This window comes from Carassius gibelio, chromosome B25 (genome assembly GCF_023724105.1).
Source record: "Carassius gibelio isolate Cgi1373 ecotype wild population from Czech Republic chromosome B25, carGib1.2-hapl.c, whole genome shotgun sequence".
NCBI classification, from domain to species: Eukaryota; Metazoa; Chordata; class Actinopteri; order Cypriniformes; family Cyprinidae; genus Carassius; species Carassius gibelio.
The window spans coordinates 1,842,254-1,862,529 of NC_068420.1; the positions used below are offsets into that span (position 1 = coordinate 1,842,254).

Sequence of the window (20,276 nt, forward strand, 5' to 3'; positions counted from 1 at the left end):
TTTTGTTTTCTCTGTTGGATAAATCACTTCTGCTTCTATATTTGCAAGTTGCTTTGGAAACATTTAGCATGTATAATCGTGACAAATGTCTACTCAATCAGACAGCACAGTTGAGAATCAGTGCTCTACATGATGAAGAATTAGTTTAGTCAAAGTAAAGTTCAAACGGTTAATACTCGTGCGTTCTGAACAGATTGCAGTATGATGGAGAGAAGGAGACAAAGTGAGGGAATTAAGAAGAGGAAGTTTTCCCTCGAGACGCTCTTCCAGCGTAATTTTTAGTGCTTGACCGGCGAGCCGCAGTGGATCCTGCCTCCCGAGCGCATTGTTTTCATGTCCCTGTTCAGCTCATCATTAACTGTTTCCCTGCGCCGAGTCCAAATCCGTGATTCCCTGAAGACTGATTAGAAGTTTTCCCTGAGTCGAATCTAAGAGCAGCACTCTCTCTCCTGGAAGACTGTTTAAACACCAATAACTCTTTCATTGTGCAAATAAGTTTGCAAGAACATAATATAAAGCTGCTTTCCGTTAGAAAAACTGCTACACTGGGAATTTATGCTGTGTTTGGAAATGGATCTTTTCCCATTGTCAGTGCATTACTGTCAGTGATGGAGAGTAACTGGATAAAAATAGCTTGCTTTTTTTGGAAGAGCAAACATAAAATAATATCCGTGAAATAGAGAATACGACTGGGATTTCTAAGAAAATCTTTGGTGCTGTTTAAAAAACAAATCTGAAGGAAGTTAAGAAGGATGGATGAAAGATAGATGGAGGGGTGAACAGATGGATGGTTCGATGGATGGAGAGATAGAAAGATAGAGGAAGGAAAAGATGGATGCATGGATGGATAGAGGGATGGATGAAGAAAACAGAAACAGAAGAAATGAAGGAAGGAAAGACAGATAGGTGGATGAACAGATGGATTGCTGAACAGATGGATGGATGGAGAGATGGAGGGATGAACAGAAAGAAGGAAGGAAGGAAGGAAGACAGACAAGTGAAAAAAGAAATGACAAATGGACAAACAGATGAATGAGATGGATGGACGGAGAGATGGAGGGACGAACAGAAAGAAGGAAGGAAGGAAGGAAGGAAGGAAGGAAGGAAGGAAGGAAGACAGACAGGTGAACAAATGAATGGATGAATGGACAAACAGATGAATGGATGGATGTTAGATAGAATGGATAGATGGATGGAAGGTTGAACTAATAGATTGATGGATGATGGATGGATGGAGAAGCACATGGACAAATGGATGGATGGATGGATGGATGAATGGATGGATGGAAAGATAGAGGAAAGAATAGATGGATACATGCATGGATAGATGGATGGATGGATGGATGGATGAACAAACAGAAGGAATGAAGAAAGGAAAGACAGACAGGTGGATGAACAGATGGATGGCTGAACTAATGGATGGATGGATGGAGAGACGGAGGGAAGAACAAATGGATGGATGGATGAACAAACAGAAATACAGAAAGGTGGACAAATGGATGGATGAACAGACTGATGGATGGGAATCTACACTAAAGTCCAAAAGAAACTGGATGGATGGACAGACAGACAAACAGATGGATGGATGGATGGATGGATGGAGGGACAGAGGGACAAATAGGTGGATAGACAAATGGATGGGTGAACAAACAGATGGATAAATGATGGAGGGAAATTTACACTAAATAATAAAAACAATATGGTTGTCTGTAAGGCATTTTCAATACACAATGTAAAATGCCACACTGGGACTCAATGAATCTATGAATCTTTTCATCAGAAGGATGAAGTCATATTATAGGAAAGCATCTTATTCTTCCTGACTGTGAAAAGAAAATGTGACGCTATGGTTTCCACCATTTAACATCTTTTAGCAGAAACACAAAATCTTGTCAATGATTTGGACTGCAGATTCAGTGTTGAGGGTCAGCACGTCAAGCGTTTTGTGTGTTTAAGACTCTCCGGTTTGAAAGAATAGCATCTTTAATGACAACATTTGCTTCGGCGAAGACAACAGCATCACGGTGCGCCGGCAGAACTACAGCGGCCGTGTCCTTACTGTAATTGTGCTCGGTGAACTGTGTTTATTGAAGCCAGCGCATAATAGGGGCCTTGTGAAAGATGTTAATTACATTGTACGGCGAGTCGATGAAGCAGGTGGCTCTGACATTGGGCTGGTATTGATATTCCCTTTCTCTGCAGCTGGAACGGCGCTGTCTAGAAGTGCAAGGCGAGAGGAAAGGAACTCATTAGGTCCCTGTTTGTAGATAAATCAAAACCTGCGTATCTGTAATTGGCTTCTCTCGAATAATGCTCTCGAGCGTGGTGATTTTTTGTGAGGAGGAGGAAATAAAACTTGTTAGTCTGCGCAGGCAGGCGGGCTGATGACTTTTTGGCAGCTTTCCCCATTAACGCTTCCTTCAAGTAAATCTCAGAAGAGACGAGCGGAGCAATGTGAAGGAGGCTTTAAGCTCATCTGTATCCGCAGGTGTTTCCTGCGCCTCAATCTACAGACACCATGTCTTAGCTTCGGCTGTGTGTTTGTAGTCTGTGGTGAGAAAGACTGAGTACTGCAATATAATACAAATATACATTGATCTATTGCATGCAAAAACAAATATGCAGCAATGAAGCCGTCATATGAAATATCTTCTGCTCACCAAGGCTGCATTTATTTGATCAAAAATGCTGTAATAATTATGTAATAAATGCTGTAATAATTAAATATTATTAAAATGAAAAATAGCTGTGAATTAATGTAGAAATGTAATTTATTCCTGTGATCAAAGCTGAATTTTCAGCATCATTAATCCAGTTTCTAGTGTATCATTATAATCTTTTGTAATCAATCTTCTGTAACATTATTCATGTCTTTACTGTCAGTTCTTAACAATGTAACGTGTCCTTAATGAAAGTATTCATTTATTTATTTTCCCAAAATGTTGAATGGTAGTGTATCAGAGTTTCCACAAAAAATATTATGCAGCAAAACGCTTTTTATATATTATGGAATAAATTGCATTTTAAAATACTGTGTGTTCAAACAGAAAAAAAAAAAAAATCTTTAAAACAGAAATACAGTTTTTCACTGTATTTTAATTGAATAAATGCTGGTGGGCAAAATATACTTTTTTTTTTCAAAAACATTACAAATTGTAATGATGCCTTTCTGATTTTTAGTATGTTAATGTACAATATATTACATATACATTTAGTCATTTTTAAAAAATAAATTCATATACCAATATATGTGGATCTAGGTGTAATCAGTAAATTGTGTTTTAATAATAAATAAAAAATCTAATAATACCAAAATTAATTATAGATTCATGTCTACATGGAAAAACTCTATAAAATATGTCTGTTATCATGAATAATAATTGTGAAAGCATACAGTACAGTTTTTAATAGAAACAATGAATTCATACGGATCTTTTCAAATCAGTGACAAAACCGTTAGAGCAAAGTGTATTTGAACGCAGAGCAGTTTTTATTTATTTTTTAAACCCAGCAGGCCAATAAAATAAGAGCTTTTGGTCATGTACCGCACAAAATACTAAGGTTTTGTTTGATATTAATAAAAAAGTGGGGCTGGCAGACTGGAGGCTATGAGGACTTGTTGGACAGAATCCATGCTGGTCAGCATGTGATGAGAATCTCCTGGGATATTGTTATGGAGGACATTTGGAAAGTTAGATAGATGCATTTCAGGTGGTTAGAGACGAGTGTGAAGCCCTCCTGCCGGTGATGTGCCCCAGGGGCATGGATTAGGCCCGCTTTATTTGCGAATGCTGCAAAATATGCAACACGGCTTCTTTTGTTTGCAGGTCTGGCCGTGTGTCAGAGATCCCGCTGTGTCCTCTGCTGTCAATGACATGTTTAGTGGGAACAAATTGTGAAGTATAGTATATTTGGGGTGGTGCTTGTCTGTGCAAAACTCACCAGCACCAGAAGTGGTAGACGTTCTTCTGAGTGTGACAGTAACCGCAGTTCTTCAGCAGTTCTGCTTACAATCATTTTGTTCTGGGTCTGACCTGAACTGGATTCACTACAATTCAGCATAAATCACACCATGAAAACAGAAAATCAGACAAACGCTGTAAACATTTACACTTCGTATATGTTGCAAAAAAAGTAAACATGACAACAAAGGATTTAGAAAAACGTTTTTAGAAAGATTTTCTACATTCAAATGTCAAATGGATTGAAATTATACATATATATGTATGTATATAAATGTATGTATATATATATATATATATATATATATATATATATATATATATATATATAATATATATATATATATATATATATATATATATATATATATATATATATATATATATATATATATATATATATATATTAGGGATGCACGATATTGGATTTTGGCCGATAATCGATATGCCGATATTTTCAAAATAATTTTGGCCGAGGCCGATACCGATATCGATATATATACAAATATATACTGATATATTTAAACTTTAGTTTTACTGAAGAGAAATCCATGTATCTCTTCTGTACTGATTCTACCATAAATGTATTATTTTACAAACGTAGACAGACATTCACATCTGAAAAACAGGTCAATTATTTCACTTGGAGAATATCGGTTTGGCTCATCGGCAGAAATATTCATATCGGCCGATACCGATGATGGTCATTTTAAGTTTTTTCGGCCAATACCGATGTTGTGCCGATATTATTGTGCATCCCTAATATATGTATATATATATATATATATATATATATATATATATATATATATATATATATATATATATATATATACATACATAAATCTTTTAAGAAATACAGTAAAATCTGCAAAAATACATCAGAGTGTCAACAGTTTGCAGACATGAGCATGACCCTAAACGAAAACAAATCTTACCTTTTCAAGAAAAACATCCTAGTATTTCCAGTATTCCCAACAACTCAAATATTCAGTAACATAAATATTCAAATTGACCCGCAACACAATATAAACCATGACTGGAGGAATCAATCCTTCATTCTGGAGCACCAACCGAGAATAAATAGTGAAACTTGCCTTCTTCATGATTATTACATTGGCTGTATGTCTACAGGCTGCTGGAGCTGGAGAGCAGTGGACAGAAGAGTGAAGTGCGTCTTCATTTCCAGACCAAAGGCCAGCAGACGTACACAGAGATCTTCCCCTACATGCTCGCCGATGGACAGTGGCACAAAGTCTCCGTCTCCATCAGCGCTTCACATGTGGCGCTCTATGTCGACTGCAACAAGTACATGAGAATATAATGAAATATAATCTTTTTGACCTTTTCCAGTAAACAATACCCTTGAAACAAGATACATATACTTTAGAAGCAACCCTACATAATATAGTAAGACTTTCAGAAGATGTATCTTGAATGTACAGTAAGTGTATTTTGTCCTACTGTACTGTACTTGTTTTAATAGACACAACTGGCAAAAATTACCAGTGCAGTGAAACTAAATAGACATGGCAAAATATATCTGGTTTTAGGGATTTTCAGATATTTTCACTGAGAAATGATATAATAAAATACCTTTAGAACTGCAAAAATTATTAATTTTACTCAGTGTTTTTATCGTTTCTCCAATACAAATATATAAAATTACTGAATCAAGACACAATTTACAGGAGATGCAAAATGACTCATTATATTAAAATGTATCTTAATGAAGTGAGTTTTTGCGTTAAACAAGAAAATTGTAATAAAAATTTCACAATTATGATTGCAATTTTTTTCACGATGGATTATATCTCAAACCTTTTTCAAAAAAATGGACCATCTCACAATTATCTTACCATTTTTACTTTATATCTTGCGATTCTGACTTTATATTACACACTTCTGACTTTATGTCTGACTATTTTTTTTTAATTCATATATAGCAATTCTCATTTTACACCAAGAATTTTTACTTTATATTTCACTATTCTTAATTTACCTCTTGCAATTTTTACTTATCTTGCCGTTCTGAGAATTGATCTTGTAATTCTGACATTTCTATCAATGTTTTCAAATAGCGTATTGCTATGGTGCTGAAGTTGCTCTTAAGAATCCTGAAATGTGGCTGGTATTGTTTTGATGTATTGGGATGTTTCTCTTCAGGATCTACGAGCGAGTGGTTGCTGTTCCTCTGATGGAGATCCCAGAAGACACGTCGTTCTGGGTCGGACAGAGAAACAGCGCTCATGGCTTATTCAAGGTGTTTTATCTTCACTCCGCACAAATGCACATCAGCAAACAGTTAGCATAATTCACTTACTGTTTCTCAACTGTGTGCAGTTCGTGGCTTTCCTTCATACATACAAAACCCAGATCAGCCACTACACCTAAATGTGCAGCATAAAACACACTGCATCCCACAATGCACTGCTCTTACCTTCCATTTGCAGTGACATATAGACCAGTGTTATCTTCTGTCATCTTTACAAAATTTGTCAAACAGACAAAAATTAAAGGCTTTTGGATCAAAATTTGATTAAAAATGCAAAATAACATTTTCATCATCTTCAAATTTCAATTTCAACATCATTGTATTTGACAGATGCTCTTATCCTAATGTAAATTACAGTGTTATTGCGGTTTACTAAAACTATAACCATAAACATTTTCATTACTTAAAATGACTGCTAACTAAAATTAAAATCATAAACATAATTATTACAGAAAAACATTTTTATTTCAGATAGTTGCAAATGCAACATGTTTAGTTTAACTTGAAGTAATTAAAAATGATAATAATTGTAAGTAATAATTGACCTAAAGATAAACTACAACTAATAACTAGTAAATACAAATTAATAACTATAGACATAAAAAATAAATAAAATAACAATAACACAAAACAAAATTACTGCAACTTGTGGAAACACTAAATATTTAAAGTGAAAACAGAATATATATATATACATTAACCTTAAAACAATAACTATAATATATCAATGATACTAAAATAACACTTTCCGCTAGTTGTCAATAAAGAAATTCTAATTTTAAAAAATTTAGTTTAACCTAAATACCAAAATAAAAAAAATGGAGATAAAAAATTTAAGAATACACAAAAATAACTCAAATAAAAATAAAAACATAACATGGAAAAATAGAAGAAAAAACTATATTCCTGTCTCGAAACTTAACACTGAAATAAGCATGCAATATATGTCAACAAGTGCAGTATGCAACAAATTAGTAGCACGCATACTGTAAATGTCTAATATAACCTAGTACAATGCAGTTTATTGGTGTTAAAAACTGTAATATTCATCGTTGCATGCTGTTTCACATACCATTTGTCGAAGGTTTGCAGTAACCAGTACAGTCTGCAGTATAGTCGTAAGTTACATGCTTCTGTTAACTAATTTGGGAGGAAGTACGTGTTTTTGTGGTTTTTGTTCACACCCATAACTGTGGTTTATTAGACTATAAACCCACACACTTATTTGATGCGCGCGTGTGTGTGTGTGTGTGTGTGTGTGTGTGTGTGTGTGTGTGTGTGTGTGTGTGTGTGTGTCAGAGAGCCTCTTTAAGATCTGGAGTGTCGCTTCAGGTTGTTAAATATCTCCAGAGTTAATTGGCAGATGAGGGGAGGCTGGAGGTCGTTTGCGGTTCTTGACGAGATTTCTCACCCGCCTCCCGCTTCGGTCTCCACGGAGACGCTGATTAGAGCTTAGCTGGGAAAGAAAACCTGTGTTTCTGTCTTTCATTTGCATGTAAAAAAATCACAGATATCTGCCGTCTGGGATGCTATCGAGCGGTCGTTGGCTCTCATCTTCCACCAGTTTATTTTTCCCGTTTGCATTAAATATAATAGTCACCATTTGCAATATTGATGTACAGTTTAAATCTCCGCTGATCAAAGACTAGACAATATTTCACACATGTAATATTTAGAAGATATGAAGCACAGTCAATTATATTACAGTAGCTTGATCGTGAAAAAATTATAAATAAAAAAAGTTAACACAAAATAGTAAATAAACTGGGTTGGGACAATTAAAAAATTAAAAAGGTGTAATAAGTGTAATGTGAATAAGTAAATAAAATAAACTTATAAAAATACTCAAATTTAAATAATTTACAACAACTGCAAAGAAAGAAAGAAAGACAAAGAAAGACAAAGAAAGTCAATGCATCTGAAAAAAAAAAACATTAAAAAAAATATTTTTCTTCATATTCTTCTGAATATTTTTTAGAAACCGTGATACGATTTATATTTCAGGACTCTTTGATGAATAAAAAGATCAAAAGAACAGCATTCATTTGAAATAGAAATCTTTTGTAACATAAATCTCTTTACTGACACTTCTGACCAATCTAATGCGTCTTTGATGAATAAAAGTATTAATTTCTATCGTTGTTGAACAGTATTTTTTTACATTTGTACAGACTTTATATTGATGTAGGCCTGCTGACACCTCAGTCGTCAAAGCGTGACGACAAAGTGTGTTTCAGTTCTTCACTTGTACGTACAAAATCTAAATCTGCAATTTGGCTTGGCTTTCATCTTCCAGCAATTTATTTCTCCTGCACACATTAAGTATAATAGTTGGCCGTTTGCACTCAGGAATATTGATGTACAGTTTGAGACGGCGCTGATCAAAGGCGTCATTATCATTCGATTAGATGTCGTTCCACACTTGTTGACCGTTCGAATGACTCTCATTTCAACAATCACGTGTGTGTGTGTGTGTGTGTGTGTGTGTACTAGTTTAAGCTACATTGTGAGGACCAAATGTCCCCACAAGGATAATTTAACTTGACATTTTTGGCATTGTGCAGACCGCAGTGATTAAAAAATAGCAAATGATTTTTACCTGAAAGCATAACAATGCAAACAGGTTTTCTGTAAGGGGTACACTCTTAAAAATATCCCACAATATACTGTATAATTTAAACACGTTTTCCGTATATATTTTACAAATTTTTTGTTTTGTTTTGTTTACAAGTATTTTGAATTTTACACCATTGCATTGTGTTTTAGAGTTAACAGAAATGTCTGTAAAACGAATGGATAATCACGTGTGTAAAGAGTCATTAGTACTTTTACTGTTATTTTACAGATTTACTGTATATTTACATTCATGCATTTGGTAGACACTTTTATCCAAAGCGACTTACAGTGCATTCAGGCTATACATTTTTTTTAACCTAATGTGTTCCCTGGGAATCGAACCCACAACCTTTTGCGCTGCTAACAAAATGCTCTACCACGGAGCCACAGGGTTTTATTTTGGCGTCAGGGGATAGAAAATATAGTTTGGTCAATATAAAAGTAATAGAAGTCTATGGAAAGTCCTCACACTTCATAATTGTGTGTGTGTGTACCTGGCATTCATCATGTATTAGGTGGACCAAATGTCAATTTTTTAGGTCGTCGTGAGGAAACAAGCTTATAAATCATACAGAATGCAAATACAATTATGTTTTTGAGAAAGTAAAAATGCAGAAAGTTTTCTGAGAGGGGTAGGTTTAGGTGTAGGGCGATACAAAATATAGTTTGTACAGTATAGAAACCATTATGCCTGTGGAATGGTAACCCAGTATGTGTGTGTGTGTGTGTGAGTGTGTGTGTGTGTGTGTCGCTGACTGGCAGAGAAACCAAATGACATCCCGAGTTGCTATAAATTCAGAGCGTTCACCTCTATTTCCCTCTCATTGCCTTGGAGAATCCGGAGAAACCTGCGTCGGCTTTTGAATTCATGGTAGGAAAATTGAAGAGGCAAGACAATTTCGAAAACAATTTCTCATAAGTCACGGCGCTCGGCTCCCGCGAGGGCCAAAATAAAGCTTTCTGGCAGCCCGAGAAGGGCCCGGTTTCCATGGCGACCGAGTGGCCTCGAATGGAGGCCAATCAAATTAAGGCACATATGAAACAAATTGAATCTGTTTCTGCTTGTTTTGCTTATCAGAGAGGGACAGCGGCGACAGGGAGCTGTTATTACGCTCCCGCCGCCCACATCATTTCCTCCCCGCGACGCGTATTATGTCCAATTACCCAGGAGCGCGGCCTTGCCCTCCTCCTATTAGAGTCTCTGCGCTCGGGACGCTCATCTCTGCTGGATCCCGAGTGCAGCTGTTTGATTACGCCACGAGTCGGGAACTTCAGGTTCGCTGTGAGTGATCAGTGTTTGACATCGAGAAAAACTATCTTTAAACTTAAATGCATGGATCAAAAATAGAGTTGGATAAAAAATAAGCATGAAATGGCCATCACCGAAAAATACTGCAAGTAAAATATGCAAACTTAATGAAACATGATTAGAGTTTATGGATAAAATATTTTCCTATTATTAGCCTTTCTATTTTGTAAAAGACAAAACACAAATCTAACAGGAATTAACCGTTTGAGATACATGTATTTTTCAGGATTCAGTGATGAATGGAAAGTTCAAGAGAACAGGATTTTTTTGAGTATTTATTTGAGTAACATTATAAAGAGTCAATTTTGATTAATTTGACGCATCCTTTATAAACAAAGTTTAAATTAAATTAAATAAAAAACTGATACTGATGTATCAACTTCAAAATCACAAACGCATACAAGCAACAAGGTGTTTGCATTTCAGAAACTCAATATTTTGCATTTAAGAGTGCACTAGAAGCACAATTTACATAGAAACACCCACCAGTACTAATAAGATCATGTTGATTTTAATAAAGGATCATCTCTACATGGCATCCAGTGACATTCAGGACTGAATTCTGATTAACGTGTGCGAGTTTGATTCGACACGGAGATAAAGGCTCTAAATATAAGCCGCAAATCGAAGCTAAGAGAAAAGCAATATGGCTTAACAGGTGCTAATCCAGAGAACATGTCCTGGGAAAAGGTCACGCTCATCCGCGTCCTTCGTTTCGCTCTCTTATTTGTGTTTTCAGCGCTTAAGCTTTCTCTTCATATTTCGTCCGACAAATAAAAGCAGCCTTGAATATCTAAAAGCCACTATTTCAGATTTTACCCATGATGCTCACTGCTTGTGACTGCAAACAGGGACATTTCTTACTTTATAAAGCTGTTTTCTCCACACAGCTCATAATCCATGTTAATAATATATTTTTTTGGTTCAGAACGACATGTCGTTAATTCATTAGTGCCACTCAAGGTCATCGTTTGCTGAGTGCTTCTTGAATAAACTCTCAATCCCATTTAATGCCATGCAAAGAGCCATGTATGCATGTGTTTAAACGTAATTAATACATCTCTTCTGATCTAATCGTGCTTCTGAATAACCTCTGCATGTGTTTCTGATGCAGGGAGTGATGCAAGACGTTCAGATCCTTGTAATGCCTCAAGGATACATCACGCAATGCCCCGACCTTAATCGTAGTATGTACCGCTAATTAGTTTGTGATTGTCGAATTAAACATATGCAATGGTTTAGTCTTTGCATTTTGCTGAATGCATCTGGTTTATGTGTCTTTCTCAGCTTGTCCAACCTGCAATGACTTCCACGGACTTGTGCAGAAGATCATGGAGCTTCAGGACATCTTGGCAAAAACCTCGAGCAAGGTGATGTTTTGTTTCCGTGCAACACAAAATTCTGTTTGATAATTGGCTTTATTTTGTCTACTGGAGTCACAGTGACACCACTGAGGTATTTCATTCATTCTGAAAGCATTAAGTACAAAATGCTAATTCTGTCTTCATTAATTCATGTCTCTCCAAACAACGTGCTGTCAATTTTTACAGTGGAAAACAAATGAGAATTTATAAATCTCCATCAGATTAATTAAAAATAACTTTGAAATTAACTGAAAATTTCATGTTTAAACCACTGAGATAATATATATATATATTTTTTTTTAATACATCAGGTAAAACTAAAAAATTAAACATGTGATGTAAATTAAGACAAGTTTAAGTTTTTTGTATATGTTTTTAATTAAAATGTATTTTATTTTATGTAACAATTTTTTACACTAAATATATTATATTTTGTAATACATATTTTGAATTATTATTTTATTTTTATATTTTAAATTTTCTTAGTAAATGTTTGTGATTGTCATTTTAGAATTTTTCCTAAAGTAAATAAATATTTTTAGTAATATTTATTTCTCTTTTAGTTTTATTTAGTACATGAAGTTAAATTAAATGAAAGAAAGAAATTTTGAAACTGAAAAATGTAAGTTTATATAAATATTTTTTAGATTAAAGTTAATTTTTCTTATTTTGATTTACAAAAATGTTTTAAAATATATTTTGAATCAGTTTTAATTTTAGATTTTCAATTTCCGTTTTAATTTCAGTTACAGTTTTTATCATTTTATTGTTTTTGTTATTTTTAGTTGTTTTTGTGCTATACTTATAAAGTATTTTTACATTTTTATTTCAGTTTTAGTTATTTCATCACATCAAACAGAACTAAATTTAAATGAGAAATGTTGTCTGTATTCATTTAAATTTTTTATTTGACTTAAGTCAAATAGGTAATTCAAGACTAAAACACACACACATATAATTATATAGTATTTATTTTATTATTATTATTATTATTATTATTATTATTATTATTATTATTATTATTATTATTATTATTATTATTATTTCAGTGGACCTTTAAATATATCGGAGACTTTTCAAATATTCAGTATAACTATCATCTAATGTGTCTGGATATATTCCATATGTTGTGTATGTGGGTAATTCATAATAAAAAATAAAAAAAACACTTTCAAAACTCAAATTATAGTTCTGTATCTCTTTTGCAACCTCAGATTCAGGAGTTAAACTGGTATTAAACATTATTTTCGATGTCTCAATCCTGCTCTGCAGTGAGCTGGCAGTAAACACGGTGTGTTTCTCCGCTGTTTGTTTGACAGATGAATCCGAGCCCAGTTTCTGCGAACATCTGGCTTGTGTCTGTGCTGTGAATTTAAAGGCTTGTTTATGGTGTTGTAATAACTCACAGCTGCCAACCGCACAAAAACTCTGTCGCTGATGAGGAAAAACTCTTCTGATCAAGCGTATCGGAATAACACCTTAGTATCGTCTGCTTAATGAAAAATGCAAACGGCCGATTGCAAATAATCAATCAACTGCAAGCATTTCCTCGTCTGTTGTCTGAGTTTAATTGGGGCTTAATCTGCTCTCTCTCCTGCAGCTGTCTCTGGCCGAGGAGAAGATGAAGGGTCTGGACTCCTGTTACTGCGAGAGGACGTGTCACGTGAAGGGAGTGACCTACAGAGAGGAGCAGACATGGACCGATGGCTGCAAGAACTGCACGTGCTCGGTGAGTCTGATGGCTTGTATGCAATGCTGAGTGGAGTACAGATTACATGATGACAATTGTAGTTTTATACAACACATCTAATTGTTCCAGAACACATTTAAATGGATTTCTATATACCACATAACTTTCAAGATTTCGAGATATTTATATTCAGTTTTCTGACTATACTAAATATTATTAATGAAATTGAAAACAGGGTTGATGCTAACACAGAGCCCTGAGGGACCCCTTTATTAATAGTTAATGGTTTCAGATAATTGTTGATCAATCTTTATATTTTGGGATCTGTTCAATAAATAGTTAGAAAACTATGGCTAAATTAGACAATTAGTTAGTAACATAATCTAGGTTACTCATTATAGGTATTTTAGATTACTTTTAGATTACTTTTTACTCAACTTGTTTTAAAATTGCCATTCATATAATCAATAATACATTTCAGAATTAAAGTATGTTTTATACATAGTGTTGCAAAGTTATATATATGAACATTCCATATTCTGAATATAGTTAAAGTTAAATGATATGACAGACTTATAGAAAGGTAACTTTGAAAGAGAAAAGATAAGAGTTAGGGCGAATCAATGAATTCTAAATAATTTACTGACATTGCGTGAATTAAATGTAATCATGTAATCCATAAAAAGTAATGATTCTGATTATAAACATTTTTTAAATAATAATAATAATATTACAAGAACTTTTTGGAGTCTAATTTCATAATCCAGATAATGTGCTGCAGATATGTATGTCAGTGGTGAAGCTTTAGATACTTAAAAAAGGATTATTTATACATGAGAGAGATGAAGAAACATGGAGTATTAACTATAATGGTAACTATTAACCATTTATAACGAATAACTAGAATAACGATGTCCACATCCCAACTTTAACAATAGTGACACTGAGGAACAATGTTTTTATAATCAGGTATCGTTCAGCCAATCAAAATCATCTGACGTCAGAGTGATCAAGGATTTAAGCACCAAATGACAAAATTACAGATTAACAGAATGTGGAGGCTAACATAGTTATTATTATAGTTAACATTATAGCTAACTTCAGCATAATAGTTTTGGTTATCGCTGTTGTTATATTTATAAAAATATGTATTGCTATATTTATCATTATATGTATATTTTTCTGTATGATTATTATTAAAGGTATCATTATAGTTATCATTATGGTTATAGTTAACATGTTATGATTATAGGTATCATAATATGAAGTATATTTTTTATGGTTATTATTATAGTAAAATTTAGTTATCATTATAGTTATAGTTATCAGTAAAGTCATAGTTACGTATGTTATAGTTTTTGTTATGATTATAGTTATCGCTATAGCTAGGATTACAATTACTGTTATCACAATAGTTATTGATACAGTTATCATTATAGTTATATCTATCATAGCTATCATTATCATTCTAGTTAGTTACTTTTTTAAAGAACTTTCTTTAATGTTCCCATTAATGAGCTTTTATGCGTTATGGTCTATACAAACACAAAGTAAAACAGAAAGTAATTTTTAAACACTATTTTGACTAAGTCGAACACGCTCCGAACTCCCAAACTGACTCAAATGATTTGCGATCCCCAAACTGACTCTAACATTGTTCTGCAACATTTTGTATTTGTAATTAAATTATTGTTTGTAGTAACTTAATATCACATTTTAATCATGCTGATTTTTGGAGAAAAACTGAAATGGCACTCTTTGTGTGATATTGATTAACTACACAAAATTATATAAATATATAAATTTTCTAACCCCCATATCTTGAATTTTGTGATCATTCACATGCATTCATAAATGCATTTTAATACACCAAATAATGCAGTGAAAGAACGCACTCAAAATGCACACGCTCACTAGTATGACTTCATCATGTAACTTCACATTAGCCTAGATGCGTGCACTTTTTATGCACAATTTGTTTAGTTTTTGAATATACTTGATACTGTTAAAAGGCACATCATTAAAACAAAAAATACGAGTACACATATCACACCTAAACAAGCGTTGAAAACCCCAAACTGACTCAAATGATTCGCGAACCAGCTCCGAACTCCCGAAATGACTCAAATGATTCACGCTCCGAACTCCCGAAATGACTCAAATGATTCGCGAACCGAACTGATTCAAATGATTCGCGATCCCGCTCAGAACTCTCGAACTGATTCAAATGATTCATGCTCCCAACTCCGAAATGACTCAAATCATTCGCGCTCCCAACTCCCAAACTCACTCAAATGATTCGTGATCCCCAAACTGACTCAAATGACTCGCGATCCCGCTCCGAACTCCCGAACTGATTAAGATGATTCACGAACCCGCTCCAAACTCCCGAACTGATTAAAATGATTCATGCTCCGAACTCCCAAACTTACTCAAATGATTCGCGATCCCGCTACGAACTCCCGAAATGACTCAAATGATTCACGCTCCCAACTCCCGAAAAGACTCAAATGATTCACGCTCCCAACTCCCAAACTGACTCAAATGATTCGCGATCCCGCTACGAACTCCTGAACTGACTCAAATGATCCGCGAAGACGCTCCGAACTCCCGAAATGACTCAAATGATTCACGCTCCCAACTCCCGAAAAGACTCAAATGATTCACGCTCCCAACTCCCAAACTGACTTAAATGATTTGCGTTCCCCAAACAGACTCAAATTATTCGCGATCCCGCTCCGAACTTCTTTAATGTTCCCATTAATGCGCTTTTATGCGTTATGGTTTATACAAACACAAAGTAATACAGAAAGTCATTTTTAAACACTATTTTGATTAAGTCAGACCAGCACAAACTGAATATTGTATATCACAAGGGTTTCTGAAATAAATAACAAAACACCTGAATAATATATTCAGAATCAAAAACTAAAGTGGCTTCTGCATCATAAAAGCTGTTGGTTAAAGGTTAAAGGAACGAAAACGAAAACCGGAAACGAACAAAATTTTGACAGGAACAGAACCAGAAACAGAGACGAAATCAAATTTTAGTTTAGTTTATTTGTTTAGCACATGTTTAGTACAAGTACAAAACTATGCAAGGAGGGAGCGAAGCCACTCTAGGCTTGTACAGAGTTCCAACAGAACAGAATCGAAAATTTTATTTCATCGTTCCATTGAGGATTTGAAATTTCCTGTCAATGAATCATGAATTCCAGTATTACGGCATATGCAAATGTGACGCTGAAGCCAACGAGTGAAATGTCCGTTCAGCTGTGAACTCATCATAGGTCAGTGTCAATGGCAATGAACTGCCCTTAGAGTTTATCTGAGGATAGTGTGAGATGAATTCAACATATCACACATCTGCAGCACTTCTGTGAATGGAGAAAACTGAGAAACTAACCCCTGTAGGCTTACATAAAAAGGAATATAGGCATATACACTAAGGCCCAATCCCAATTCTATTTTATACCCCTTGCCCTACCCCTCGGCCTACTGCTACCCCTTGTCCCTTGAAACGGAGTGTCAAGGGGTAGGGGAGACAATATTCCCCTAAGGATTGGGACACCACTACCATGACGTCACATGCCATCATTCGTCGTCTAGCTCTTACAATACACACATATACTGGTGTACATTAGAGCCTTTAATTATCGTTCTGTATTAATGAGCTGCTTATTGACACAAACAAATATCTGAAATCGCGCAGCTAACACTTTTATTAAATACAGTTTAAATACTGAATCGCTACATTATATTTTCCAGCGATGAGAGGATACAATCGCTGTTTTTAAGTAAACTCACTCTAAAAAGATAAACGCACGGACGTGAATACATAAAATTTTCCTTTCTCTCTGTCTCTCTCTTTCTCCCTCGAAAAGGCAACATTTGAGAAAATGATTTAGCAATTTCTAATTATTGGGGGGATTAGTCTACGGCAGTTATCGCCCTGATCAGACATATGCTGTGGCACTGTCACGCAGTCTGTAGTGATATGACGTTAGCAAATATTAGCGTTTTTTGCTAACATTTCTTTTCATTAACATTTCATTAACATGACTGTTAATATGAACTCACAATTGAATGTAACATAAAACAAATGATGCTTTTCGTTAAAATCTTTATTTATGCCAGAAAAGCTTACATTTATGTGTATTTTTGTTTGCTGTAGCTGCCATGTTGCCGTGATAATTCATACCCCTTCGTCTGAAGTCTGTTCCCGAAAAATCTTCTGGCCCTTCCCCTTACCCCTACCCCTACCCCTTCACCTGAACGCGCGAAACGGAGGGGTAGGGGAAAGGGGAAGGGCTAAGGGGTAGAATTGAGATTGGGCCTAAATATATTTCACTTATATCATATTGACAGATTAACGAAATGAAAGAAAAAGTGTTCTAAATTCTGGTTCATTGTGACACGTTCCAAAGTTTTTGGAAAGGAAAACGAAACTGACTGAAAAATGGAGTCGACTGAAAGCTGGTGTTGTGCCCAATTTCGACCCCCTACCGAATTATCACCCCCCTTGTTCAAATCGCTACCTGATTACCTAATCCTAACCCCACTCCTAATCGTAACCCCTCCCCCACACCTAGCCCTAAACCTACCAAAACAAGGGGGGTAATAATTTGTCAGGGGGTCGAAATTGGGCACAACACCGGCGACTCCACAGTAGAGACACGCTGCATGTTTTCAACAATGTTTCACCTGTATGAGAAAAACATACAGAGAATTACTTAAGACACTTTGCTGTAGACCCATTCCACATAATAATATTCATTAAAACTGTATGTTAACACGTAGGAGCTTGCTGCATGAATCTGTGTGTAGGCTACAGTTTACAAATCCATGGGAACGGATTGCGAAAGTGTGCGCGCAGATTATGAATTTGTGGTTACAGATTCAAAAACCGAGGGTACGGTTTACAAAATCGGAGCGCACGGATTGGAAATTCGTGGGCAAGGATTGGGCATTCGAACCAGAAAGACAAAGAGAGCATATTTCCACTTTGAAAACTCGTATTGCTCTCGCCGTGACTCGCCATGACTGCCGCACATACTTGAATAAACGGAAACACACCCACAGTGCTGGTGTGTTCTTCGTGTTTACAGTGGTTGGCATCCACCAATCCTACAATGCGTTCCTGCAAACAGGTTAGGCTGCACTTCAGTCAAAATTAATTAATTTTTAAAAAAGTAACGGACAATGCACCATATGGTAACGTTAACAGAGTTAATTTATTTAAAAAGTAATGCGTTACAGTATTAGTTACTGTCAAAAGTAACTGCGTTACTAATAACGCGTTACTGCCCAACACTGAAAGATACAAACAAACAATGATTAAAGTAACACTTTAATTAAAGCCTTTACAGCGGGTAAAATAAGTATCGAATGCGTCACCAGTAAATAAAGGTCAAACACGACAGCACATTCCTCTGACACGTGTCCTCACCGTGTAGCATACGTAATGCAAACACAGATGTGAAGCAGTTCTCGCTGAAAGCTTTCTCTCTCCTCCTCCTTTCTCACTCATTACACATTTATTATCCGCGAGTAAGACGGATATTTTGCCGAATGCAAAGTGACAGACGAAGGGATTCTGTCCTATCTTTAGAAGTCCCTGTGCTCTTCTGACAGACGCTCGCTGGGCTCCGGCGCACTCAGTGTGTCCAAACAGACTGCGATCGAGCTTCAGATGAGACAGGGGTCCCACTGAAACTACCAACAGCAAGTTAGTGAGATCCGGACAGTTTGGAAAGGAACATTACCTTAATTTTACTTAAACAGATAGACGTCATGCTTTAGGGAGACCTGAGTCCCTTCACATCCTGTAAAGCGGTCTATTATGGGATGAAATATGGGTTTATGTATATACTGAATGCTGTGTCATATACTGTGATGAGTCTTTTTGTATTGAGAAGTAAAATTGCGTAAAATATTAAGACTTTAGTAATATACATATATATATTCTTTAAAATCATTATCAATACAGTTATATCATTTTTACTCTTATATTAATGGAGGTTTTTCCAGAACGCAGAAGTCATGCCTGACTCTTAACCAGAAGGATGCTCTGCATTTCCGGTCTCCGGTGTTTCTAGTCAAGTTAGCGTTTATTCCAAGCGGATAATCTAATGTTAAACCTATTAAAATGTTTTTAAAAAGCACATGGCTCAATTACTTCCTCCTGTGGAGACCGGAACAGAAGAGCATCCAATCAGAAGATAGAGTTAGTAATTGCTCATCATCTACTCTGGAAAAAGGTCTTTAGTAACTACTGTATAATTACAGTTATCATTACAGTTATGGTAATAGTTATTGTTATAATTACATTTTTGGTTATATTAATTGTTATAGTTGTCATTGTAGTTAGTTTTAAGTATATTATTGCAGTCACAGTTATTATTGAAGTTGTTTTTGGTTATACAGTAATTATAGTTATCGTTATAAGTTATAGTTATTGCAGTTATTGTTTATCATCATTATCATAGTTACAGTTATCATTATGATTATTGAGACTATAGGTAAAATCATGTAATAAATTACTGAATTAATTATTTTGTGAATCGTTAAAGGGTTATTATTATGAACAGTCCTCACAGAAATAACAGTTGTGTTGCTCATAGAGTAGCAAACTACAAAAGAGTGCAGTGTAACAACAGCTTCATCTTCAGCAGACTAGCACTGACTGAACGTTTGCTCTTCTGTAGAATGGAACGGTCCGCTGTGAGAAGATTCTGTGCCCCCTGCTCGAGTGTCCTGATGGTACGACCCCAGGGTATGTGACAGGAACCTGCTGCAAAGAGTGCCAGTGTGAGTACACACACACACACACACACACACACACAACTACATATATACAAATGTGCACACACATGCATTTAACACACACACAAATTCGCAGACACAACTACAAACACGCACAGGTGCACACACACTCGCATGCACACAAACATGTAAATGTGCATACATAAAACTACACACACCGCGCACATGCACATAAACTAACGCATACACATACAATCACAAATATACAAATGAGCATACACTCACTTGCACATGC

The 20,276-nt window shown here is 35.3% G+C and overlaps 1 protein-coding gene across 1 annotated transcript in view; it reads left to right on the forward strand.

The window, feature by feature from the left end:
- nell2a (neural EGFL like 2a) overlaps window positions 1-20,276 on the forward strand; it is an 83,618-nt gene that overhangs the window by 2,047 nt on the left and 61,295 nt on the right. Inside the window, exons 2-7 of the mRNA XM_052598361.1 lie at window positions 5,097-5,270; window positions 6,129-6,225; window positions 11,277-11,349; window positions 11,450-11,532; window positions 13,127-13,255; window positions 19,924-20,026. Coding sequence (XP_052454321.1) covers window positions 5,097-5,270; window positions 6,129-6,225; window positions 11,277-11,349; window positions 11,450-11,532; window positions 13,127-13,255; window positions 19,924-20,026 — 659 coding nt within the window. The remainder of the gene's footprint in view (window positions 1-5,096; window positions 5,271-6,128; window positions 6,226-11,276; window positions 11,350-11,449; window positions 11,533-13,126; window positions 13,256-19,923; window positions 20,027-20,276) is intronic.